The sequence below is a fragment of the Thermobia domestica genome, chromosome 5 (assembly GCF_964235325.1).
Source record: "Thermobia domestica chromosome 5, izTheDome1.hap1.1, whole genome shotgun sequence".
Taxonomy (NCBI): domain Eukaryota; kingdom Metazoa; phylum Arthropoda; class Insecta; order Zygentoma; family Lepismatidae; genus Thermobia; species Thermobia domestica.
The window spans coordinates 88,570,710-88,597,501 of NC_137458.1; the positions used below are offsets into that span (position 1 = coordinate 88,570,710).

The window sequence follows — 26,792 nt, forward strand, 5'->3', positions numbered from 1 at the left end:
TGTCGACTAAAAGCAGGGAATTCGTGTTACTATTCGGTTCAAAATCTCTTGTCGTCGCGAATTCTGTCGAGAAATTTGAAGCTTAAAATATACAAAACGGTAATCATGCCTGTTGTTCTGTATGGCTGCGAAACATGGCCACTTACTCTGAGGGAAGAACATAGACTGAAAGTATTTGAGAACAAGATCCTGAGACGAATATTCGGACCCAAGAGGAACGGGAATGGGGGATGGCGGAAACTTCATAACGAGGAACTACATAATTTATATGGCTTACCCAACATTGTTAGGGTCGTGAAGTCTAGGAGGCTTAGGTGGGCGGGTCATGTAGCTAGAATGGAAGAAAGTAGAAACGCTTTCAAAGTCTTGACAGGAAGACCAATCAGAAAACGACCATTAGGAAGACCTAGGCGCAGATGGGAGGACAATATTAAGATGGATCTCGCAGAGATTGGAATACAAAGTAGAAACTGGATGCAGTTAGCTAAGGATAGAAGTAAGTGGAGAGCTTTTGTGAACGCGGCATTGAACCTCCGGGTTCCATAGGCCATAGAGTTAGTTAGTTAGTTATAGGTTCTAGGGGATAACTATTGATATGTGCGCGTAACACAGCGTTTGTGCCAAAGGAGTTAATAATGCAGTTTTCTTTCATCTCTGCCTTCTGACGGAAGTACTATTCTAGTATTTGCCTGGCATGTTTGGAAAAAAGTTAAAGAATTCTTCAGTGAGGACAGCTTCGCCTTGAATCCTGAGTTTAATAGATTTTAATTGTGTTTTATATTATATTGAATTATCCACTTTTTTGTTACTCTTTAAAATTGTGTACTTCTTCCTTTGTAGAAATCGAAATATAAGCGAGTGCCAAGTGCAAAATGTATCCCACGAAAGATGGTTGGATGTTTACTAATTTCCCTTGTGCGACTTAGATTCACTCCAAAAGTGTACAGTAAAAAGTGGGTGCTTAAGTGGTATTTTAAGTAGGAGTACGGCTTTAAATGTAGTACAGATTTTAATAAAAATCCCAATTTTGTCCAATAAAATCCACTGGATTGTTGTTATTTATTTATTTTTTAATCCCTGAATTTTTCACAACCCTGACTGGACAAGAGAGCTGTAAGATCATTTTGAACAAGAACTAAATTAATAGGAGCAAACCTTACGGGACTGTTTCTGCACCTGATAACATGCGCGCCACGAGACTCAGAAATGTTCGGTTAAAAGAGAATCAATACTGTCGTGTAATTTTCAATATCTAATTGTGTTTTAATAGTGTATAGCGTGTAGATATTCACGGAGTAACTTTGAATCAGTTCTTTCACACGCTGAATATTTTCAGCAGTACTAAATGTTAATGAATATCCAGAAGAGTGTGCAGCATTAAACGATGCCTTCCTAAAGAAAACTCACGGTGCCATAATGGTAAAATACGAGGGCATTATTATCTAATGAGTGCAACATGTTATCATGAATCTGTTGTGGCGGAAGTCCGTTTAGTCGAAAGTACTTCTTTGACTGCTCTTAGCTCGCTTTTTCCATTTTGCTGCAGAGGCTGCGGTGGCTCAGTGGTAGAGCCTCTTTCACCTCTGGTACGTGGGGTCCTTGGTTCGATCCCAGCTCGCGCCAAGTGAGCTCTGTGGTGGATAAACACCGTGTGCGTAGGTTTTCTCGGGGTTCTCTCGTTTCCTTCCACTTCCTTCATTCCACCATTTCATTCATTTCTCATCATCGTCTCCTTTAGCCTAGCCAGCATACCGTAGGACGTGAAACTTAAAGATTTCATTTTTTCCATTATGCTGTATAGAATCACTGCTGCTGTATAAATGCTTATCTTAAAAAGAAAAATAAATAAAAGAGTTGGAGAATACTTATCAAATATTATCTGAATTATACAGTAATTTTGAAGTTTGGGAATCAACAGGAAAGGGGCTCGAACGTAAATTTCTTGAATAATTCTCGTCTAAAGGGTACTGGCATTATAGTATAGATAAAACTACTGAAGAACCTGAATAGTACTTTTAAGCCTTCTCTCATCATATTATATAAGGAAACAAAAGTTTGTCCATATTTAACAGTCTGTCATGTTCGAAGTAATCCCCCGAAAGTGTCCATGAAGAAATGTTACAAATAATGAAAATAAGTTAGAGGTAAATAAAAGTTTAAGAGATACGTTTTATTATTGTTTTTGTATCATCGATTTTAGACTTTTTAAACTCTCTTTTTTCTCTTTTCTTTTCTTTTTTCCTTCTTTCTTGCTTACTTGATCTCTTCGTTTTTCTTGCTTTCATGCTTGCTTTCTTTTCTTTGCAAGCCATGGTGCCTCTTAGTGCTTGTGTCTTTGTAGATACCTACTCAGATTTCGATCTGGCTACATACTTCTTCACACCATCTGGATATTAATTTGAACGTGACTAACCATTTCATATAACTATAAACCTTTTTTCTCCTTATCCGTGCGAACGAGACGATTGCCTCGAAAGGTTAAAAATGCTTATTCAGTTACATTTTTTTTTTATTGGTGAGTACGCTTGTTACCTGTCGTTGTTGAATAAGCAATGTATTCAGGTTATTATTTATCATTCTGTTACGTCACTTTACACATTCATTGTTTTGTTGATGGTTATTATTTTATATGTATCGGTATATAACGTTTTAATTATTAATTATATTAATTTCAGATATTGAATTTTTGCCTTCTGGAGATTATTATAAACCGGTGATTTACTTAAATGATTTCTGGAACATGCTGAGAGACTATAAGGCAATTAACGAAACAACGAAGTAAGTAACTTTGATGCACAAGTTTTAAATAAATGAAAAAAAATATGAGTGTGTAGTCATATATTATTAATTATTATTAGAATATTTAACGATAACATGACTTACTGTTTCAGTACAAGTATTTCTTACTTTACTGCAACGTTGAGAACAAAAAGTTAAGGAAAGGAGTTACAGCTTTTATCCAAGCATTATTTTAATAGCTTCATTTCGTTCATATTTTCATAAGCCTATAAGGAGAGTGTTCTCTTCTGAAGCAACGATGTATAGGTTCGATCCCAGTCCATGTTAGCTTGTAATATCCATGGATTCTTTCATATTGAACTTTAAATCACAGACTTCGAAAGTATGCTATACGTAAGTATGGAAAGTCTTATACGTGGTCTATCCAATAAATATGCGAACTGATGTCATAAACACTGTATTTTACAAATTTAGGGTACATCAATCTTATCCCCAAAATACTCCTCATTTGTAGTACACTTGTCCTACCTCCGGCTCTATTGTTGAAACATCTTCAGAAGTCAGGCTTTTAAGGCGTCTTGTCGTTTCACGTTTTATTGTTTCCACGTCGTTCCAGTGCCGTTACCACATGTCCATATTACATTTCGGAAACAAAAAGAAATCCTTTCAAGGAAACCGGAAGTTTGAACAGGGTTTTTCCAGTCGGTTCAGCGTTTGGTCTTTCTTAGCTTTCGGTTAGATGTTAGCAACTTTGAGACAATTTTTCGCATAGTTTTCTGAACTCCAAATGTTCTCTTAAAATCGTGTGCACAGGTGAGTTTCCTAAATTCAGTTGATCAGCAATCATCCGGACAGTTAATCGGCGATCGGAAAGCACAAGAGACTGCACATGTTCAGTGTTGTCTTCAACATACGACGTCTACGGTCGTCCTGGCCGTGCCTCATTCTTGAAGTCGTCATGGTCTTCACTGAAACGATTGATTCACTGGAAAAGAGCCGTTTTCTTCAGAACCTTATTTCCATACATAGCCCTCAATATTTCATGAGTTTCCTGCGAGTTGTGCCCAAGTTTCACCGAAAATTTTATATGAATCCGTTGTTCCATCTGTTCATACATCGTCGACAAGAACAAAAGAAAAGGACACCACGAAAACTATTCCACCTCTGGCTGTACGCTCGCCTACACATTCTGGAGATTACTGCCGCTCCAGTGGGCCTCCTGCCAACAGAACATCAAGTGCGCATGGCTTAACTTCAACCCAAGGTCAGCTTACTAGCTCCGTTCGTGTATCTATTGGACGGACACGTAAAACAGCTCTGTGTATTTATCTGTCTGTCAACAGGAATAAAACGGAAAACTATAAGATGGACAGAGACATCTCTCTATATGAGAGTAAAGTTACTGACTTATCACTAGATTTCCACAACTATCGGAAGTTTTTTGTAAATATTGTTCGTATACTGTAAGTTGTAAATTAGACGGTATTTAACGAAATACGACCCGGGTAAAAGGAGGCTTGGATTTTTTCTTTCCGTTCAGCAGACTCTGAAACGATTAGACGTACAATATTGAAACTTTATTTAAATAATCTTCATGTACCGTTAGCTGTGTATAAGACAGGATTTTTCAAAATACATCCAAATACTTTTTTCTTTTGTTGTCGTTTTTCAGATCTTCGAAACTATTAGGCATAGAACCTGCATGTTTTGTGTAAATATTTACCTGTATCCTAGATAATAATAAGATGAATTTTGATGTAGCCCCAATTTTGAAACTAGAAAAATATGGATTCAGCTGTACAACTTCACTCCCGATTTTGGTACAGAGAATGGGGCGAAGATATGTTCTTGGAATCCAGAAGAAAAGTACTACTCTATGTTACTTCTTACCTTTTCGTTCTCGTTAATATGAATTTGGAAGTTTACCGTAGTTTCACACTACAAAACAAAATTCAGTTGCGGTGTTGTTCGAGAGTTTCCCGTAAGTACATCTAATTGTTTGCTTTTATTAATTAGGACTTTGGAATTGACGCTTACGTATCAGCCTTTATCCCTGTTTCGCTGGCAGCTGTATACAGCTCAAGCAATGCGGAATAAATGGGCAGTGAACGTACTAGGAGATGCCTTCGCCGAAGAGGAAGATGAAGATCAGGACTCACTAAAGGAAGCTTTAATAGAGACTTCACCTTATTTATTAGCTGTCACCATTGTTTTCTCTGTGCTTCATAGTATATTTGAACTTCTGGCCTTTAAGAATGGTAAGATCATACAAATATGTATATATTAATAATTGTCAACTAATAGATGTTGGTATACAAAAATTTAAACCTCTTTCTGTTAATCAGTCGAGAGAAGTAGAAACAGGAGCAATGGTATTTAGTATTGCAAATAAAATTCCGCCATTTTGCATTTTTTTTCATTACAAATATATTATACTGAAATAAATACAGTACATTGTCAGCGGAAGTAACCGTTGAACTATGGTGAATAAGGGAAGGGCATTTCTTTTGTGTTTTAGTTCTGAACAGTTTCTTCCTGTTATTTAACGTATAATTATTTTTTTTTTCTTCACGTTTTTCATTCAGTTTGTAATTCTGTCAGTATTCGTATATTGACCCATTGAGTTTGTTTGCTTAAAAGTACGTAATATGCAGTTATATGAAAGAGTCTGTAAGAAATTTACTGCAGTTACTTCTTAAAGTCAGTGTTAAGATAGTCTTACGAAAAAAATATCATGTTACAGGGAGAAGAGCGCATTTTGTTCCGTGGAGAAAGCATGTTAACTATTAGATCGTGTATAGTATAAAATTGTGTTAATTCACACGAAGTGATCCAATGAGGGTTGCTTGACAGTTCATATTTTTTGAGTTACTTTTACTATATACATTGGCAGTACAAAACTGATTTTAAAAAATGGTGATTCCGTCCATTTGTGAGTGACAACTATTTCTTCTGAGTAGCGCGTGCCAATTAATGACTTCACAGACGTTAGTATAAACTTGTATATCTTAGGACTGGATTATATATATATATATATAGATAGATAGATAGATAGATAGATATATGAAACAACAAACGTAGTTTTCTTCAACTCTTGCTCGTCTGACCAGGTTATTCAATTTGTATCTTAACTGACTATTTAGAACATACCACAAGTTGTTCATACATTTCAAACTAATCATGAATTATATATTAAAGAGTTTGCCTCAAGCTGAAGGGGTAATTTACTTTTCGGATGAAAGTGGCAGTCAATGTAAGAATAGAAAAAAAATCAAAGAATGCATGCAATGGAGTAGGAGGTATAACAAAGCGTGAGGTAAGTAAACTCAGCTTGCAAATATCTCGAAGTACTTAAAACCAGATTTCAAAATCGTGTGTGTCAAAGGAACAAGAAAATATAAATTTCATGCCTTTTTTTCAGAGAACATAATTAGGTGGTATGTAACATTGCAAACGGACCAATACCATTTTGTTTGCCAAATTGTGTGCTTAACTTTACAAATAAATGACACAGTGGCATGTGCCTAGTGGACATTGGTGGGTGACAGAGGTTGAACAACTCAGTTTGGAGAACAGTGACAATGCTATATAATGATATACCCTCCGGGGCCTCCTTCAGCTGCTATAAGGAATTAAAATTTCACTATGTGGCAACGTCGCATATTAACTTGGAACCATTAGCATTGCTCCACGAATGCATCAAGCAGTTACACCAATTGTTACGCTAATAAATGATGCTAGCATTAACGTCTATCGACTTTGACTGCTATCTAGAAAGAATCGATGTAACTATTTGATGGAGTGGTATACCTTCTCTGAGATTCTTTATCTGCGACGTTGCTACATAGTGCATTTCGCGTCTCCAGACGAGGACCTGAAAAGTACAATTATATATATCGCTTTATTTTGACTTGTAGAATAATGATCTGTGATCCATGAACGCCATTTTTAGAACATCCGATATATATACAGCTAGTTTGTGGTAAGCATTACTTCCGATGAACTGAATTGGGTGAAATAGGTTGAGATCGGACCACAGAACAGTATGTAGATAGTTTAATTTCGGAAATATACGTGCTTGGTATATGTCACTCCATGAGAATATCGGCTCATAGCGAGTCACTTTTTTTTTTTTTTTTTTTTTTTTTTTTAACTAAAAGTTACTTTTTGGGAGGTAAATTGACTTTTTCGTGTGATTTATGTTTTGCATTGGCAGTTTTCTAAGAAAAATATAAAAATAAATGGAAAAAGGCAGAAACTTGTAACTCATTACTCTTCTGAAAGCTTCAGTACTTGCTGTCATATGTGAAACAGTCAGCATTATTCTCACTTCAGCTTTTATTCTTTCTAAAGCACAGTGGATGGTTGATGGATGCTTAAGCTCTCAATGGGGTTGAGAACCCTTCTGTGTTTATTCTTTCTTCTATCATAATAGTCTTTTAGTTCTCTCTCATAATAGTTAACACTCCGCTCAACGTTCTATGTGTGGTTTGTGTGGTTCATCATGTTCGTCTTGTGTTATGCTTCTTGCATGTTCTTCTTAGGAGTAGGTAATGAATTTGAATATTTCATGGCTTTGAGAACTCTAAATGCTAAGTTAAATATAATGTCTGGGATCAAGAAATTCGGAAATAGGCTAGAACTGGTTCTACTTACTCAGAAGTTTCTTACATCTGCTAAGTCTACTTACCGTAACTACAAAGCATATTTAGAAAACCTAAGAAAGGAGGAAGCTCAAAAAGAAGTAAAGAAGAAAAGATGAAACAAAACAACAAACAAAGTGATGGAGAAATTAACAAAGGATAAAAGGGGCATGATGAGATTTTGGTCACTTTTCAACTATTTACAAGAGACCAGACCACTATGAGCCCTGGAATATTGAACTTTCTTTTCCAGTATACTCGAAGATTAGAAAGTGTGACTTACTGTCGCCCCCGAGCCCCTTAAAATATCTTGTGCAAGTTTTTTTTTTTTTTTTTTTTTTTTTTAATTATTATTATTATTTGATTGAGGTGCAAATTCACGTTAGTTGCCTAGTGTGTAAATAACCTTGTTCACACTCGCATGTAGAAATTGAAATTTTTACGATAGTTTAATCTTAACATGGATGTATATTTTGTGAAAAAATAGTGTTTTGTTCCATGTCTCATAATAGATAGCATACTTTAAACTTTGCAAAAATTATAAAATTTCAAATTTAAAATACTCATAAAAATTATAGGAAGCTCTTATCAATGTTATTACTCTACCTTGTAATCGCCCATAGTATCGGGTCACTGTTCGGGTACCCTTTATTTGTAATCGCCTGGTCGTAGTCTGTCCTCCGAGGTCCTGCCAATGAGTATTCTCCTGAGACCTGGACTTACCTGGGTAGGACGTTGAAGGACCTCTCCAAGAAGGGATTACAAAATTGTTCCCAAATTGCTCGTCGGTCTCAATGATGAGATGAGCATTAGGCGCCGAGAGGTTCGGATGTCTCGTCTCGAAAATCTCACGGACGATCAGACGGTCATCCAGACCATAACGCACACAAACATCACTCACACACACAACGAAAACATACTGGGTTAAATGACACTATACTTATTTATTAGAATACTATTAAAAAGAAAAATAACGAAGAGAAACGATTACAACACTTAACACTGATTATGTATAATTATTTGCGTTATTAAAATCACACTTTACTTTTCACTATACTGTAGCCCTTATCACTCTGATATATATATATATATATATATATATATATATATATATATATATATATATATATATATATATGAGATTATAATTGAGATTTCCCTATAAATACTTTTCTCACACCATTGACGCACTTGGGGGATTAGCACTGGGGGAAGTGTCGCCGGGATAATTCCATGTAGTAATATGGTTGCCGTTCCAAACAGTCCTGAAGAGTCGACACGAGTCTTCAGCGAAATAACACAGTCTCCAAAGTTTAATGCTAATGTTGGAGGGCGCGTTTATAACTATCGCACTAGGTATATAAACCTGGGACTTATTGATTGGGGCTAGCCGTAAGAAAATGTCCTTCACCGGCTAATAGATTATGCCCCTTAGCACAATATTATACTTGAAGCTCGACGCGACGTGCGTGGTTGCTACCTTGAAACGTGGAGTAACACTCCTCGAACCAAGAGGTTCGAGATACGAGCTGCATTGGTCCATTAATTAATGTTGGCAGTTCATTCTTAAAAACATTCAGGGTAAATCACTTGTAGATACATGCAAATAGAATACGGAAAAGAATTGTTAATTTTAGTCCACTGGCCACTACGCACGAGACATTGCGATAACTCGGGCGTGTGAAAGAACAGATAACGAACTGGAAAAGCGGTGTGGCTGGCGTCGCTCTGGTGTACGAACATCTGGTCTACTCTGATCTGCTCTAATCTACTGCAATATTTCCATAAACGATTAAAGAAAGCACTTAATTCAGTTCCAAATAACTGTAGAATATATACTGTGCATATTAATAAGTCAGGGAGAAACACTGAGAAGCTTCGGGCTGTGTGAAATGTTCTCACCACAAAGCACTGTTTTAAATATATTATGAAAAAACGATGAAAGACTTCTGTGTTCAATTGCGTGGGAAGGAAGCAATTCCCACCAAAGAAAGAACTTATTTGCGTCGCAGAATAAAGTATAAATCGAAAAAGTAATCACTGTCTTTACGAAATATACGAGAGTCCACAAAAAATACTTCTTTAACAAGGTGGCGGTTGTAACCTATAGTGATAATACCATATGTATTTACAGTTAAAAGAATCAATTTTGATATTTCACCCCTTCATTGTAAACTTAAGCTCTAAAAGGTAAAATTTGTTAACTTTCGATACTAAAATTTGATTTTGACTTATGACAAGATGAGTGATTTTCACTTATCAAAGTTTAATTAAGGCTTTTCATGCTAGGAGACAAAATTAAAAGCCAGAAAGTGCGGAAGAAAATTGTTTGTTACATGGTTTTTGAATAATCCAGTCTAAGATTTACAAGTTTACGTCAAGGTCTGCAAAGTCAGTAATTGGCACGCGCTGCTTAATAAAACTGGTTACCACGCAAACGGGCTGCGATTACAATATTTAAAAAAAGGCAGTTTTGTTTTGTCAGTGTATATGGTGAGAATATATATAATGGGATTACTTCATATGAATTGGCATAATATAAATGTAATTTTTCTATGGCTGATCGTTTTTACGTGAACCTTCAAATGTGAAACTTTGCCTTATATTAAAATATTTTGTTTTTCAGACATTCAGTTTTGGAACAACAGAAAATCACTGGAAGGATTGTCCGTGAGATCAGTATTTTTTAATGTTTTCCAGTCACTTATTGTGCTGTTGTATGTGTTGGATAATGATACGAATACCATCGTAAGAATAAGTTGTTTCATAGGCCTTGGAATAGAGGTGTGGAAAATACATAAGGTAAGGTTTTATTGTTTTATTAAGATTCTATCAAGAACAGTAGGATGTTGGTTCATTTTTTTATGCTATAGTTCCTTATTTTACATTTAGTAGATCATATGTGGAAGCTTGTAAAGTATAGTCTTCTCAAGAGTTATTTCACTTTCTTTAATATTTCCTAAAACAAGCTGTATGAACGAATTATATTGTAAAAGAAGTATCGATTTCCAATAAAAAGTAGTTATTACACATGCTGGCTTTACGTGAACACGGATTTGATTCCAGATGAGAAAATATTGTGCTTGTTTTATTATTATTATTAGCATTAGCATTAGGAAAACCTAATACACTGTAAGACTGTAGAAAGAATTGCAAAACCATGAAATCAAATAATAATAAGAGCGGTCCTTCATGGCTAAGCGGTTAGCGTACGCGCCTTTGGCGTGGAAGACCCGGGTTCGATTCCCGGCGGGAGCTCATGTGGCTCGGATTCCACGTTAGTCAGTAAGTCCACATCTCATATAGCCTCGCTGTTGAACAGGACGTTAAACTCCAAATCATCATCATCAAATAATAACATTAGTTGATAATCGCTAGGGAACAATCACACGCAACTTTTCTTCACATGGCTGCTCCATGTTTAGATATACCACTAGAAGGCACTAGTGAGTCACTGCACCCATCAAGAGACAAGTGTGCTTTGTGAGCGTTGTTATTAAGAAAAATTGCGACATTAAGTGAGAAGGCAGTACCTATGGGGTAAAGTCAAATACAGTGAAGGCTGTTGTCAGTACAGTACTACTATGCAAAAATTCATCATGTGATTGTCATCGCTGTAGAGTTGTGATTGGCTTGAGACAGGTCAAAGTCCCACAGAGGCTGTTCATGCGATGAGTGTAACAAAAGCGTCATTTCCGACTTCAGAGAGTCATTTGTACAATAGCAACAACTGTGCGTGTGCACAATAGAAGTCGTAGAAGGGGTACAACAGTTCGACAGGATCGGTACATAGGCCAGTTGGCAAAAAAAACTTAATCTGCCTCTCAAGTCCAAGTTTCTTGTGCATTTGCCAGTGTTTTGTGTGTCCTTGTAGCTCCTAAAACCATCTCACGACAAGTAATTCTGAATATCACTTGGGTGAAAAGAACGAGGAACACACATCATTCATAGCACATCCGTAAATGTGACAGGTATGGGATTTCTGAAGTTATGGTATGGTAAGGCGTATTGAAAAATGGGAGAATACAGTTTCATATCTGTGACACTGGATCCGTCACTGGAGAACATTATTGTACCAAAATCTTAAAGGCGGGTCCAGACTTCGTTTACATGGATGACAACACGCGCCAAAGTTACAGATACCGAAGAGTGAGGACATCAACTGTATAGATGAAGATTCAACTCTTCAGATCTTAATTCCATCGAACATATCTGGGGTACTCTCACACGGGAAGGTCCTACAAGTTGTCGCTCAAATCTGATTGCCGCATAGCACATCTGATAGAGCATCATGAAAAATGAAAATGAGCAAAATTTAAAGCGCTATGGGCCAGAGGGATAGGAGTTACGGGGCTTCAAAATTTGAATTAAAAAAAAAAAATCACCATGGAATTATACGTTTAAAGCAAATACTAAAAACGTTAAAACAATCAAAACAATAGTTGCACAATATAATGAGAACAAAATGCCCTATCGAAAACCACAAACCGTGTTGCAGTAAGCGAAGCAATGTTGCCATATGTGAAGCAGTGTTGCCAACTCAGGATAAAATATTTTGTTGGAAATAGCACCATATACAAGTGTGCACAGATTTAAAATGCACTATTATCACTAAACATAACAGTGAAGTGTAGTGTTACAATGTGCACACTGTTGGAGTACGTGTGCTGAAAATGTTCAGTGGTGAAGTCCGATATGTGATAACAGATGGTAATAAAGGAATGCGTTAGAAAAAGTGAGGGTTTTGCATTATTCTTCTGTAGCCCCGGTGAATAATAAGCAAACAACTTGCGAAAACAAAATGATACATGCGAGGAAAGAAACATGTGTTTTCTAATTCTGCAAACTGGTTCTCCAGTTTATCTTATCAATATTTAAAAGAGTACTTTCTTGGTTTATGTCTTACGTGTGAAGTGACATATTCTTTTACTTCCTTTCCTACATACCATATGATTATGTTTGTATACTGTAATATTAATATTCACATTGGAAATATAATTATTTTATTACTACCTCATTTCGTTTTTAGTCGGCCCGGATAGCCGTGTGGTGTAGAAAGCTAAACAACCGACATATTAGGGATGGCAGGTTCGAATCCCTCCTTGGACATGCTTTTGTTGAACTTTTCATCTTACATTTCATTGTTATTTTTCTCTTTCATAGTGGTTCGTATTCCACTGTACACTATAGGTCTCGTCCTATATAGCTTCGGAGCTTACACAGGACGTAAAAATGGCTCACTCAATCTCGTTTTTCAAATGCATCAATATTTTGTGACACTGCTGACATTTTGCTATGTTATACTATCGATGCATTTGAACTAAATTCATAGTATGAGACCCAGATTCCTTTATTATAGTTTGTTGTCACATATCAGATTTCTCCATTGCACATTTTCAGCACACGTAACTCGAACAATGTGCAACACTGTAACACTACACTTCACTGTTATGTTTAGTGATAAGAGTGCACTTTAAATCTGTGCGCACTTGTATATAGTACTCTTTTCAAACAAAATATTTTATGCTAAGTTGGCAGGAAAATACCTTGAACCTGAACCTGAACCTGAATACTGTTTGTGGTTTTCGATGGTTTTTGATAGAGCATTTTGTTCTCATTATATTGTGGAACTTTTGTTTTGATTGCTTTAACGGTTTTCAAGATATTTACTTGAAACACACATAATTCCATGATATATTTTTTTTTGGATATTCAAATTTTCAAGCCCCGTAGCTCCTATCCTTTTGCTCTGTAGCACCTTAAAGTTTGCTCATTTTCATTTCTCCTGATTCTCTATATGTGCTATGTGGCAATCAATTTGATCGACAACTTGTGGAACCTTCCCGTGTCAGAATACGACTTGCACAGAAGAATCGATCATCTAGGTTCCTGGAGGCTCTCCAACTGACTTTAAGAAAGAATTGGACACCACATTTCTCCTAAATACATGCATCGATAGCATGCCAAACAGATGTACAGATATTGTGCTGTCTGAAATGGTATAATCAGAACTCTGCAGTCATGGCAACTTGCATCTCATGTTCACACCCTATATTGCTGTGCATTTTTTAAAATATCATGTTCTATTTTTTTCGGTGTATAGTGGAGAACCCACCTAGTTTTTGGTAATGAAGCGGAACTAATTTAAATATCTGTACTCACATAGGTAATGTTATATACTGAGATCGTGTTCTCAAAAGTTATGAATAAATGTAGGTATGTTCCGTAGCAATTGTCAAATAATGCAATGGAGTTTGAGTAGTGTAATTGCTGTTTATAATGTAGTTTTTATTATGGTTGAGTGATATAAACGATAAGATACATATTCTGTCATTTTACGTAAAAAATAAATTTATTAGTTTATTACGATCGCGTGCTCAGATCGTATGCATAATTTTATGACACCTTTTTCTTTATAATCTTAGTTCCATATGTAAAAAACTGTGACTTAGTACTTACTTTTTCTTTTAGGTGACAGATGTGCAGATTCATCGGAAAATCCTGGGCTTTATCCCATACATCACGTTTAAAGATAAAGGGTCATATGTTCAATCCAGTACAAAGGAGTACGACATGTTAGCATTTAAGTATTTATCATGGGCGTTATTTCCCTTACTAGGAGGTTATGCAGTATACTCCCTTCTTTATCTTGAACACAAAGGCTGGTACTCATGGGTATTATCCATGTTGTATGGATTCTTGTTAACTTTTGGTAAGTAAGTTGTGAAAAGTATTCAAAATTGTTGATTGATTGTTTAGTGTGTAATAAGGATATATATATATAATATAGGGGAAGACAAAAAATCTAAAAACACTTCCTACAGGACACGTAAGTTTGACCCTCCACTGTACAACGTTTGTTGCGGTTTCCGATCGTTTCTTGCTTTCAATGTGTCATGTGGACCTTCCTCTTCCGTCAGCAGTAACCCGTTCACCTGTGAGTGTCATGGTGTGAAAGTGGTGCGGTAAAATGGGCGACCTGACAGACTTCCGTTGGTGCCCGTCTGGTTGGAGCTTCAGTGGCAACAGTGGCGAAATTATGGGGGTATCGAAAGGCACTGTGTCCATTGTCACGAGGGCATACACAAAATCATGGGCAAACGACGTCTGCAAAGCGCAACAGTGGTCGAAAGACAATCCTGTCACATAGGGACCGGAGGGCATTAAAACGAATTGAGCAGCTAAAAAGAAGACCACTGCAATGAAATTATGTCTGAACTCAATTCCGGCCTACAGAACCCGGTTTAATCGAAAACAGTGCGACAGGAACTTCATAAAATGAAAATTCATGGCAGGGCCGCTTCGCCAAAACCCTGGTCACAGCAATAAATGCGAAGAGGCGTATCCAGTGGTGCAAGGACCACAAGGCGTGGACTCATGAGCAGTGGAAACACGTAATGTGGTCCGATGAATCGACCTTCACCTTGTTTCCAACAACCGGTTGTGTTTACGTATGGAGAACAACGTCGCAGGCCTATGATACAGACTGTCGGCTCTGGTTCTGTTACAGTATGGGCAACGAAATCGTGGTTTTCCGCAGGTCCCATCATAGCTTTGCATGGAATGATAAATACTAAAGCATATGAGGCCATTTTGGGGAACCAGGTTCTACCCATGGCCCAAATATTGTTCCCTGATGGTGATGGCATCTACCACGATGATTTGGCACTGTTACGCTGCAAAAACGGTGAAATCATGGTTTGAGGAGCATGACCAGAAGCTATCACACCTCCCCTGGGTCCCACAATCACCAGATCTGAACATCATTGAGTCATTGTGGTCTGAGTTAGAAAGGCGTGTTCGGTTTCATTACACTCCACCAGCATCCCTTAAGGAATTGGAGCATGTTTTGGAGGAACAATGGTACAAAATTCCACACACCACGATTCAGAAGCTGTATACGTCCATTCCACGTCGGATCCAAGCTGTTTTGGACGGAAAAGGAGGCCCCACACCATACTAGGTATGATTTTCACACTTTTGCAAACGTTTTAGATTTTTTGACCAACCCCTGTTTGAATGTGAATAACACAGAGAATATTAACACCAAGGCAATTTATTTTGATCATGTTTTACATTGATATGTTGTACACCTGACGCACGAATCATTTTTCGAAATGCTCCCCCTGGGCCTTCATGCAGGCACGAAGTCTGTCCGGCCACTGGTCAATGGCATTACGCACCACGTCCATGGGAAAACTGTCCACTGCTTGGGTCAAGGATTGTTTCAGACTCGACAGATGGATGCCGTTCATTGCAGACCTTTGCCTGAAGGACTGCCCAAAGTTTGTAGTCGAACAAATTAAGGTCCGGGCTGCTAGAAGGCCAATCAGCGGTAGAAATGAAGTCGGGAACGTTCCGTGCCAGCCAGTCCTGGGTTGTTTTCGCTTTGTGGCCTCGAGCGGAATCCTGCTGGAAGGTCCACCACCTTTCTCCAGAGAACATGGTAGCAGGCAGAGGTTTCACTATAGGTGCTAGCAGTGTGTCCTGGTACACATTGGCAGATGTTTTAACACCTTGTTTGCAGAAATGCAGCTGGATTGTGCCTGAGTAGCTCACTCCCCACCAAACCATCACTGAAGCAGGATGATGTGCCCTTTGAACCCTTGGAGCTGCCTCAGCAGCTTCAGTAAATGACGTGGCATACACACAGTCATTTTGGGCGTTGAAGACCTGTTCAATTGTGAACACCTTTTCGTCAGTGAACAGAATCTTTTTGTGCAGATTGTTGGCGTAACACCGCAACAGTCTCTTTGATTTAAGGACCCTCTGCGACATTTGGGTCAGAAAGTGACCAGTCCGCCTCTTATATACCCGAAGATGTAGGTCACTCCTAAGCACACGAGACATGGAATTTCTGCTGATGTTCATCTCAGCAGCCATCACACTTTGTGTTCGAACAGGATTTCTTCGAATTCTTGCTGCAATGCTTTCTGGAACTGCGGGGTTCGTACCGTTCGTGGTCTGCCACTCCTTGCGCGGTCAGCTGCTGTTCCAGTCTCGGTGTATTGCTGTATGTCGCGATACACGAATCTCTTGCTGATTTGTAGGGGTTTCAGGAGGTTGAAAATCTCACCTGCTGTCTTCCCGACCTTATGCAGTGCATTTACTGCTACACGATTTTCGTAATCGCCCCACTCCATCTGAACTCAGTACAATATCAACGTATGTCATGAACAGTCAAACACATACTACATGCATCTTCCGCTTTATACACAGGTGGCAGCAATGTGCCATTCCGGACGCCTACAACGCCACTCCAAACTTTATATAAAGGCACGCCCAACTGAAAGTGGGACTGAGGTTGGCGCGCCGTTATTTCTAGTTGTTGAACTTTACGATTTCCCTGGTAGATGGCAGTGTATGTCAGGAGAAATTTGACATACAGTGGATAGGGTCTGTGTGTTGTTGACTGCAACAGAAGCGAGATAACAGGTAACAAGCGTGCCATGGATTCCTCTAAATAGGCTTAGCGCGCAGTAATGCACTTTTTGTCGGCAGAGATGTTAGTGGAACTGACATTTACCGTCGAATGAAGGTTGTCTGTGGGACTGAGTGTATTTACCGTCGAATGAAGGTTGTCTGTGGGACTGAGTGTATGTCTCGTACTGCAGTGTTCAGATTGTATAGTGAGTTTCGTCATGGACGTGTGAGTACAGCGGACATGCCACGGCCCCAGGTCAAGCACATGTGGTCATCATGGATAAATCAATTGCTGCAGTGGACGCCCTTGTGAGGGAGAACCGTTGAATAACAACCCGGGAGATTGCAGACAACCTATCTGTGAGCAAGGAAACCGTGAACACTATTCTTCATGAACATTTGAAATACAGCAAAGTTTGTACACAATGAATCCCAAAACATCTCACTGAGGACCAGAAGTTTCTGCAGATGGGTGTTTGCTTCCAGCATTTATGGCGTTACCGCACAGAGGGAACAACTTTCTGTCCCGAATTGTAGCTTGCGACGAAACCTGGTGCCATTTCTTCGATCCGGCAACGAAGAAAATGAGTATGGAATGGCGACATTCTGGTTCTCCACGCCCCAAAAGAAAGTCATTCCTCAATTCGAGCAGAGAAAGTGATGCTCCCGTGTTTTTTTTTTCTTTCTTTCTTCGAGAAGGGCCCCTTGATGTTAGACTGGTTGGAAACAGGAGGTACAGTTAATGCAACCAGATACTGCAATACATTTCGCAAACTGAAAAGAGCCATTAAAAATCGCAGACGTAACATGTTAAAAGGGGTCATTCTGTTGCAGGATAATGCCCGCCCTCATGTGGCACAAGTGTGCAAAGATCTCCTGCAGCACTTCGGATGGGAAGTTCTCCAACACCCTCCTTACATCCCTGATCTGTCGCCCTGCGATTTTCATGTGTTCGGGCCACTAAAAAAAAACTGAAGGGACGCCGATTCACGGACAACGATGAGGTCCGAGAAACAGTTGAAGAATGGTTCCGCACGCAATCCACGACTTTCTTCACTGACGGTATCCATCGTCTCGTGGACCAATGGGACACTTGTCTCAACCACTAGGTGATTATGTATAGACAGTATTGTTACACAGATCTTGTCCCGTATGTAACACGTTTCAATTTATAATATACCTATGCATTAAAACTAAATAAGCCTTTGCTTAAATGTATCAGTCCCACTTTCATTTGGGCATGCCTTTCATATATATATATATATATATATATATATATATACACGTAACAAGAAAATAACTTTAAAAGTAGCTCCAACAGAAACTATTGTGCTGCCAAAATATCTTGAGCCGTAGCAAAAATGCAAACTAAAGCTCACGCGTTGAGCCAATATGGGTTCAGCAGTTGCTAAGCGAGAGAGCCTTAGCAAAAGAGAGTGGAATTCCTTCACCCGATAGCAGCGCCTGAAACGGAACACTAGGTATCAAGTCAATGTGGTATATCTATATTAACAGAAAAACTGTAAAAAAGAAAATAGCTCAGAACACGTGAACTATTCCAAATACACGAACAAAAGTGAGAACATAATCACTGAAGACCTCATTATTCCCCAAAACCTGATTAGGCAGTCGTAAACTCTCCCTGAAGTCTGAGTATTCTGGACGTATTCAGAATTGTGTTTCATATAATATGCATTTGTAAGCACTTTCAGAATGATGTAATGAGTATTGACATGGAATGTTCCAAATTATCAGACGGTATAAAACGTTTAGTACTTTCAAATGTTGTAGGTCGCGTTTAAGAGGTTTTTTGCTTCCAGTGCCGTCGCTCATATTCGTTGTATTAATGCCATCTCAGCGCCCTGTGAAGATTTATTCTCTGTTATTTTATTAGTATTACAAATTTTATTTGCTATTATTTTATCTCTATATTTAATTTATTACAACCTGACAATATGTTGTATTATTACTCGAGCGACGAAATAGAGTTCGTTTCAAGTCAGGTGTAGATGTATTAATGGTGGGCACAAAAACCGGTTTTTCGGTTTCTTCAAAAACCGGTTCGGTTTTCTGCAAAACCGGTTCGGTTTTCTGCAAAACCGGTTCGGTTTTCACCGGGTTCGTTTTCGGTTTTCTTCAAAAACTTCCGGTTTTTTCCCAAAATTTGTTCTATTTCTGACCAGAATAGTGTTTCGTTGTTCTCCGGAAACCGAATCCGTTTCCACAGAAATAGTTTTGTGTGTTTTCCAAAAGTTTTCACCGAAACCGGTTCTGGAAAAAAACGAAACCGATTTCGGTGAAAGAAACGCGAAACCAGTTTCGGTGAAAAACGTTGCCCATCCCTAAGATGTATATACGTGGATCGTTCAATATATGTTACTCTAAGGTGTAAAATATTTATTCTTTTAAGATACATTTATAAACTAGACATACATGTGTGAGTCCTTCCTCACCTCTGAACACCCATAGAGTCAGGCTTTTATCTTACCTTACATCAACTTGTCTAAACCGTTTTCAAAAAATAAAGGCTCTGGCTATTTGGCATTCTCCTCACTTCATCTGTTTCGAAACGTTCACCGTGCAATGCTGACTTTAACACCGGAAAAAGTTGGAAGTAACTCGGCGCTAAATTGAGGTTGTATGGAGAGTGGGGCAGCCATTCCAACCCTAATTCTTCAGTTTTGTGTCTTTTTGAGTGCGAATGGGGGTGGGCGCTACCGCCAGGAAAAGGAGACCAGGTCCGTTAGGTTGATTTACGTTTCCATTTTGCTTCAACATCTCCAGGGTGTGTGTGAATTGACGTACTATCACCTTGGAAAATCATCTCATTGGCCGGAAATTCACTTCTAGACCATAGGGTGTACCTAAAGTGTCCACTTAATTACTGGCAGTAACGCATCCTGTAAGTTATTCACCAATAAGTGGCAGCATGTTTCTTCTGCTTTCTCAGTGTATATTTTCGGAGGGCGACAAAATTTCGAGAGAAGGATGGTGAAACCATGCCGAAAGGCAAATTGAATCAACAACCGAAGGATAATCCATATACTTCTTGGTATTTGTTTTGTCTATGTCGTGAAATCGATTGGATTGTTGTGAACATTGTTGCTTCGTAAAATGCGTATAAAGGAAAGGGAGAAGACGTACAGACATTTTACCGATTGGAGCTCCTTTATACTCATTAAACTTTTGAAGAATATGATCAATCACTTCCAAAACACTGCATTTTTTTTTCTTTTCTTCCTTCTGAATAAACTGTCTGGCCTAACTAACTAACTAACTCTATGGCCTATGGAACCCGGAGGTTCAATGCCGCGTTCATAAAAGCTCTCCACTGACTTCTATCCTTAGCTAATTGCATCCTTTATATTCCTATCTCTGCGAGATCCATCTTAATATTGTCCTCCCATCTGCACATAGGTCTTCCTAATGGTCGTTTTCCGATTGGTCTTCCAGTCAAGACTTTGAAAGCGTTTCTACTTTCTTCCATTCTAGCTACATGACCTGCCCACCTAAGCCTCCTAGACTTGACGACCCTAACAATGTTGGGTAAACCGTATAAATTATGTAGTTCCTCGTTATGAAGTTTCCGCCATTCCCCATTCTCGTTCCTCTTGGGTCCAAATATTCTTCTCAGGATCCTGTTCTCAAATACTTTCAGTCTATCCTGGCCTGTCGAGCTGAATTCTTAACGGAGTGTGTTTGATCATATTGAAACAACTTGTGAACGCGACTGTTCGTACGTTTAAGATGGAGCCATGATTATGCAGTGATACGCAGAATTCAGATTCAAAGGCTGGTGGCGCTACGTGAACCCTAAGCCATCAAACTTGAAGGATGAGTCAGTGATTTAAAAAAAAACTAAAAAAATCCATTTAAATTAATTTTTTTTTTTTTTATGGGAGATGCAAAGCAATACCGTCTACAGTTTGATTCTAAGGTATGAAATATAGTAATTTACTGAATATAAAATTAGTATATATAAATACATATATTTAAGTGGTAATATGTTTATTTTACAGAGAGATATACCTTGTCTTGCAGGTTTTATAATGATGACTCCACAGCTGTTCATAAATTATAAGTTGAAATCGGTTGCTCACTTACCATGGCGAATGATGACTTACAAGTTTTTGAATACATTTATTGATGATATTTTTGCATTTGTTATCAAAATGCCAACCATGTACAGATTGGGATGCTTCAGAGACGGTAAGTCTAAACTCATAATACTGTTTTGAAAATGGGGAGTTAATTATACATTAAAAGAATTTGAATTGTAGGTGAAGGCATAAGTTTTTCATGTTAAAAAGTGAAGCATTATTTTAATCCTCACCGCACTAGATTATTTCGCAGAAATTAGAGTAATTTTAGCTTAGCCATATTAGTTCTTTTCAGTTCCAGTGAAAATTTAGACGACTAAAAAAATAAAATAAAATCTAAAAAAATTAAAAAATAAAAACTAGTTTTAAATATTAGTTTTAGTTCTTCATTTTACCATTTCATCTCAACTATAGTTCTCTTGCAAAATTGTATTTTTAGAAATAAGTTTTTGAAAATAGTTTGACGTCACTCGGCCCTTTTTTGATGACTGAAAGTGATATCAATCTAGCCATTTTGGGGATGTCATCTAGAAATACATTCGAAAACTATTCAAAGCATTGTTACCGAAATAACATCAGAAGTGAACATACAACTTCATTTACAAACTTTTTTAACTATCCTAAAACTAAAAGAAACTAAAGAATGCCGATTAATAACTTGTTGATCGACCTTTAGGTTCAAGCAAAATCTTAACCCGTGCGCGTAGTGAGTTGCATGATTTTGACCTGGGTGATTTTTGTCCATTCTTTATGCAAACGTTGGGGGCCGCGGTGGCTCAGTGGTAGAGCGTTCACCTCGCCGGTGCTTGGGGTCCCGGGTTCGATCCCAGCCCCCGCCAAGTGAACTTTGTGGTGCACAAACACCGTGTGCGTGGGTTTTCTCGGGGTTCTCCCGTTTCCTCCCACTTTCTTCATTCCACCATTTCATTCATTTCTCATAATCACCGTCTCCTTTAGCCTAACCGGCATAACCATGGGACGTAAAACTCAAAGATTTCATTTCATTTTTTATGCAAACGTTGGAATTCTCCGTGGAAAGCGGGTTTTTGGAGACGCCGTCTGATTACACGAACTAATACAGCCAGACACGGTAGTTGGATTCATATGTTGAGACTGATTCGTGGCAATTTTTTGGATGCCATTTTGTCTCTTCCAAGTTTAAGTGTCCCGGCAGTATAACAAAGAGCACCACGTACCATAAGCAGAATTGCTTTTAGAAGTAAAATATCGGTAGCAGACCCCTTTTGCAAAATATCAATGTATCCATCGTTATTGAGCCTGCCAATAAACTTCAGTAACATGGGGTTGTCCAGAGCTCCAAAATGACAGCCCACACCATCAATAAAAACCCTCTGTATTTGACAGTTAGATCTAAGCGGTCCAAGTGGAATTGTTGAAGATGTCTCCAGTTCGTTGAATGAAAATTGAGAAAATATGGACTCATCACAGAAAATTTCCTGGCGCCAATGTTTGTTGTTCACAGTTTCCGCTTAGCTGTATTGGCTGTGATAAGCAAGAGTTACGTCTTCGAGCTCTCCCAGATATCTAACAACTGCAGTCCGACTCACTTTAGGTGTTTCACCACGTCTTCAGGCGTGCACTTGAGGTTTTGTTCCACACACATTTTGGTACCCACATCTGGCATTGCGTTGTATCTGGTCGGCCAGAACTGACAGGGACATTTGAAGGTTTCGGGATATTTGTTTTTTCCTTTCACCAAGGTCGGATATTTTTATTGTTCTCTCGTACGTTAGTTTCTTTCCTTAGCTGAAAGCACAGAAACATATTTAGCAATTTTCTAATCACTTCTGGATGTATTAATTTGGCTACTTTTCTTTTTTTTCATAATAGCTTCCAATAATAATAGTAAGTTCTTCTATTTTGGAACACAACTAATTTTTATATGTTGATAATTTCTCTTAATTTAAATGTTGATATCAACAAGGGGGTAATAAAACAATGTAAAGAATGTCGTTTTTTAGAGAAAGCTGTTACGCTAGTGATTTTCTGTAGATGCTGCAAAACTAAGTAAGAAGGCTTAAACATGATGGAACAAAACTAAAAGTGAAACAAAGATGCATAGAATCACTTCTAACTCTGAAATATTTATTGTTTTAAAATAAGCTCCCTAACATATGAAACTAAAATAAATTTATGATCCTTGCTGTATTTCATGAATTCATATATAAGTATGAACAATTGATTAGAACTCCCTCGTATTATATTGTTAGCATGCTCGTCTTTGGGGTGGGAGATCTTTGTTCGATTCTTGACGGGGGATCATGTGGTTCGGATCCCACGTTAAGTGGTAGGTCCACGTCTCATAATTCTCGTTTTGCAGTCCTTAGGATCATTTTTCGAGATCAAACTACTTCACAAAGGCTGATGGTGCATTCTGATATTTGTCGTAATTCCTGTTTTGTATCTTATTCTCCCATTTAACATTTATAACAAGTATATCCTTTCGAATGATCGTATTATTTATTTTGACGTACTGTTTAGCGAATAAGATTGACAATGTGAATCTGTTTCCGCAAATCTACATTTGTTTCTTCATATCTAGTGTTACCTGTTGCCTTACAAATACTTTCGATATTTGGATTTACTTCGTGGCCTCGTTTTAGCTTACCTAAGATCTTTTGCTGGACATTAAACAACACAGCTTCGAAACGTTACTTTCAGGCAGCACTCGTTCCCAAGAATCGGGATATGTTAATTAGCAAAGCCTAATTGTGATCTTTGCGTTCTGTACCAGATATATCACTATGTCGACACAATGAGCCACTTCTGCTTTCTCTTTTCTAAAGCTACGAACAAATGGTGCTGTTACACTAGGGTGACCAGACGTACTGAGTTTTGCAGTACAGTCCTATTTTTTGAAGAGTTGTCCTGCGTGTTGCGAAGACTCCTAGAAAATCGATAAATGTCCTTTTGTTTTTAAAAATGCCCTGCGAAATTTCCTGAGTTAACTTGCAATATTTTAATGTTTCATTCTTTATTCACAACATTTTGAATCACATGCACCCTTTTCCTGAATGGTGAACTGCTGTGTTTCCTCAAGTATTAGGAAAGGAGAACAATCAACAAACCATTGTTTTGCAATACATTGTTTTTACTCACGATGAGAAGGGCTTGTTGAGATATCGGTAAGGTAGGAAAGATTATATTTTAAGTTACAACAGTGATGCTAAGCAAGTTAAGTAGAAGTTCCCTTGTGCCGGTCTAATTTTTCCCTCATTCCTTAAAATAATCCCACGCTCCGGAAATCAATTAAAAAAAATCTTTAGCCCTACAAGAAGTTTTGCAGTATGTTGATAAAAATAAATCAGTTTGTCATTCATCAAAGCATTTGGGGTTGTGTTGAATTCCTTCAATACATTTGTTCAGTGCTTTTCTTTTTTACAAAAATCAATGATGAACATAAGGTTAATGTTAAATGAAATAAGGACCTGCGTATTGCCGACGCAGTAAATTATCATATACTATTATACTTGTGTCCTGCTTTTCGCTTGTCAAAATCTGCTCACCCTATGCTACACACTGAAGAAACAAAGAATGGGAAAGTCTAATATGAAAAAAGAACGCCAATTAGTCCTCCAAAAGCATCTTTAATATTTGTGATACTTTTGGGGGTTATCAATGGATCTCTTTTTTAACTTTATCTACTGAGACACACACACACACGCCCGAAACTAAGTTATCAAATATTTAAAAACCTTTTTGAGGACGTAAATTGTATTCTTTTTTCTATATTAGATCATGTCTCTCACGCTCTTCCAATATAAAGGAAAAAGCTAATAGTTTTTAGTGATCTTAGAACTTCAGAATGACACATTATTTTTTTTTATTTTTTTTATTTATTTATTTATTTATTTTTTTTTTTTTAATGCATGATTTAAAAGTGCATTTGTTTTTGAGACACTAGTCACAGTTGAACAGTACCTAGTCAGTTTGATGTTACAGTTACGCAAGTGAATTGGTTTCACTGATTACCATGGAATAACACCGAAAATTACAAAAAACTGTAGATCATAGCATTTAGTAAGTATTTAATTTTATTCTTTTGTGAGGAGGTAACTTTACAGTTTTCTATGATGTGAAGATAAAACTCCGTTATATTCCATGTGCAGCATATTATGTTTTGTGTAAGTAGCAGTTCTTTTGAACTAATTGCTGTTGAATTTTGTACTTTCAGATATTGTATTTTTCATCTTTTTGTATCAACGTTGGATTTATAAGACCGACCCAACCAGAGTGAATGAATTTGGTTTCTCAGGGGAAATGGAAGAAGAAGTGGAAAAATCAAAACAGAGTAATGGAGTTGTGGCTGTTAGTGATAAGAAGAACGATTAATGAACTGTTTTCGTTAGGCTTACTAGAAATAAAATCTCACCGTGTCATGGAGAATTTAGAGAAATGTACAGCATTTACATGTGGTTATCCATGTAGATCAAAATGTGTTTTCCTGTGATAATTACATTAGCCGTTTTTTGATTATTTTGTAATAGAAATACTTGTTATATTTGTGAATAAGAAGTTTATACTTCACTTTAAAAAAAAAAAAATGATGTGTTCATGATTTTGTTTCTAGTTTTTATTGAAAATAAAGTGGAACAGTGCTTTCCCGTGGCTTTTGGATACGTGTGCCACATTATAATTTTGTTAACAATAATAATAATATAAACAAATAAATGCGCAGGAAATATAAGAATCTTAATTTTGTTAATTGAGGATCTCTGAAGGGAAATGATGTGAGTGCTAATGTCAGATTAATATGAGGGTAACTTAAAGTTTTATTTATGAAGAAAAAGAATGGACTATTTCAAATTATGCCACAAATCACATTATTATCAGAAGGTAATTATTAAATAGTAAACATTATCATAGGTTCATAAAACATCACTTGGATCATTTGACTTTCAAGGTCTTCAATAAATTTTGTGATCTTGGCGTTTGTGTATTTATTAATGACCCGTATGTTGTTAGTATATCTCGGCAAAGAAAACGTAAGTAATGCGAAGAGTGTGTTATAAATTTTACTAATGAATCCTTTTATTTGGTGCTTGTTTTCTAGTGAGTATGTTTTCGAAATGACAAGTGTAAAGTGAAGCAATATAAGTGTTGAGAGACAAAAGAAAGAAAGAAAAAAAAAGCTGTGAATGCTCTTGTTGTTAGAATTAAAATAGTGTATTTTCAAGTATTGTATGATGCCTGATAAAAAAAAAAAAGAAAAATAATTTGTTAAAACTTCTCCCATAGTATATGCTCCATGTTACGTCACAAAGAACTTTGTAAATGTTTGGTTGTATTTAAAAAAAAATAATGAGGATTAAAACACTGGGAATTATTCTTAGAATAAAACCAGTATTAAAATGTATTGATTGTCATTTTCAGGAATAGTTCATTTACTGTATCCACCTAATTTATCATAAAGAAATGTGATTGAGTAGTAAGTATTATATGTCAGAACAGCGTGACAGACAGTAGAACAGCGTGATATTTTCTTCCTTCATGTTCAAAACGTAACAACAAAAGATTTTTTTTCCCTGAACGAAAATTTAGTAGTTATTTTGTGTGTTACGTGCCATGCTTTTCACTGTTACATAAGTCTTTTGATTAATAGATGATAAAACGACCTGAAGATACTCAAACATCCACTATCATTAATCATAACTAATAATTTGCCAAAAATACACAAAACTAAAATTTGTTTCTACAAAATATCAACCACCTTATCTTTTGGTTAAATGATTAGCTATATACATCACTAATCACACAACTAGATTTAAATATACTGTCGACAGCTATGCAGCTAGCTTCCATTGACATTTTTAAAATCTACAATTCTAATCCAATTAATTTGGTAAACTCATACACCCAAAAGTGA

General features: G+C 37.3%; 1 protein-coding gene across 1 annotated transcript in view; it reads left to right on the forward strand.

Moving 5' to 3' along the window:
• The window catches only part of LOC145685991 (putative lipid scramblase CLPTM1), a 90,658-nt gene extending 64,376 nt beyond the window's left edge, over nucleotides 1-26,282 (forward strand). The window contains exons 6-11 of the mRNA XM_081758802.1: nucleotides 2,676-2,778; nucleotides 4,756-4,997; nucleotides 10,009-10,184; nucleotides 13,854-14,094; nucleotides 20,847-21,014; nucleotides 25,101-26,282. Coding sequence (XP_081614928.1) covers nucleotides 2,676-2,778; nucleotides 4,756-4,997; nucleotides 10,009-10,184; nucleotides 13,854-14,094; nucleotides 20,847-21,014; nucleotides 25,101-25,258 — 1,088 coding nt within the window. The 3' untranslated portion in view covers nucleotides 25,259-26,282. The remainder of the gene's footprint in view (nucleotides 1-2,675; nucleotides 2,779-4,755; nucleotides 4,998-10,008; nucleotides 10,185-13,853; nucleotides 14,095-20,846; nucleotides 21,015-25,100) is intronic.
• The last annotated feature ends 510 nt before the right edge of the window (nucleotides 26,283-26,792 follow it).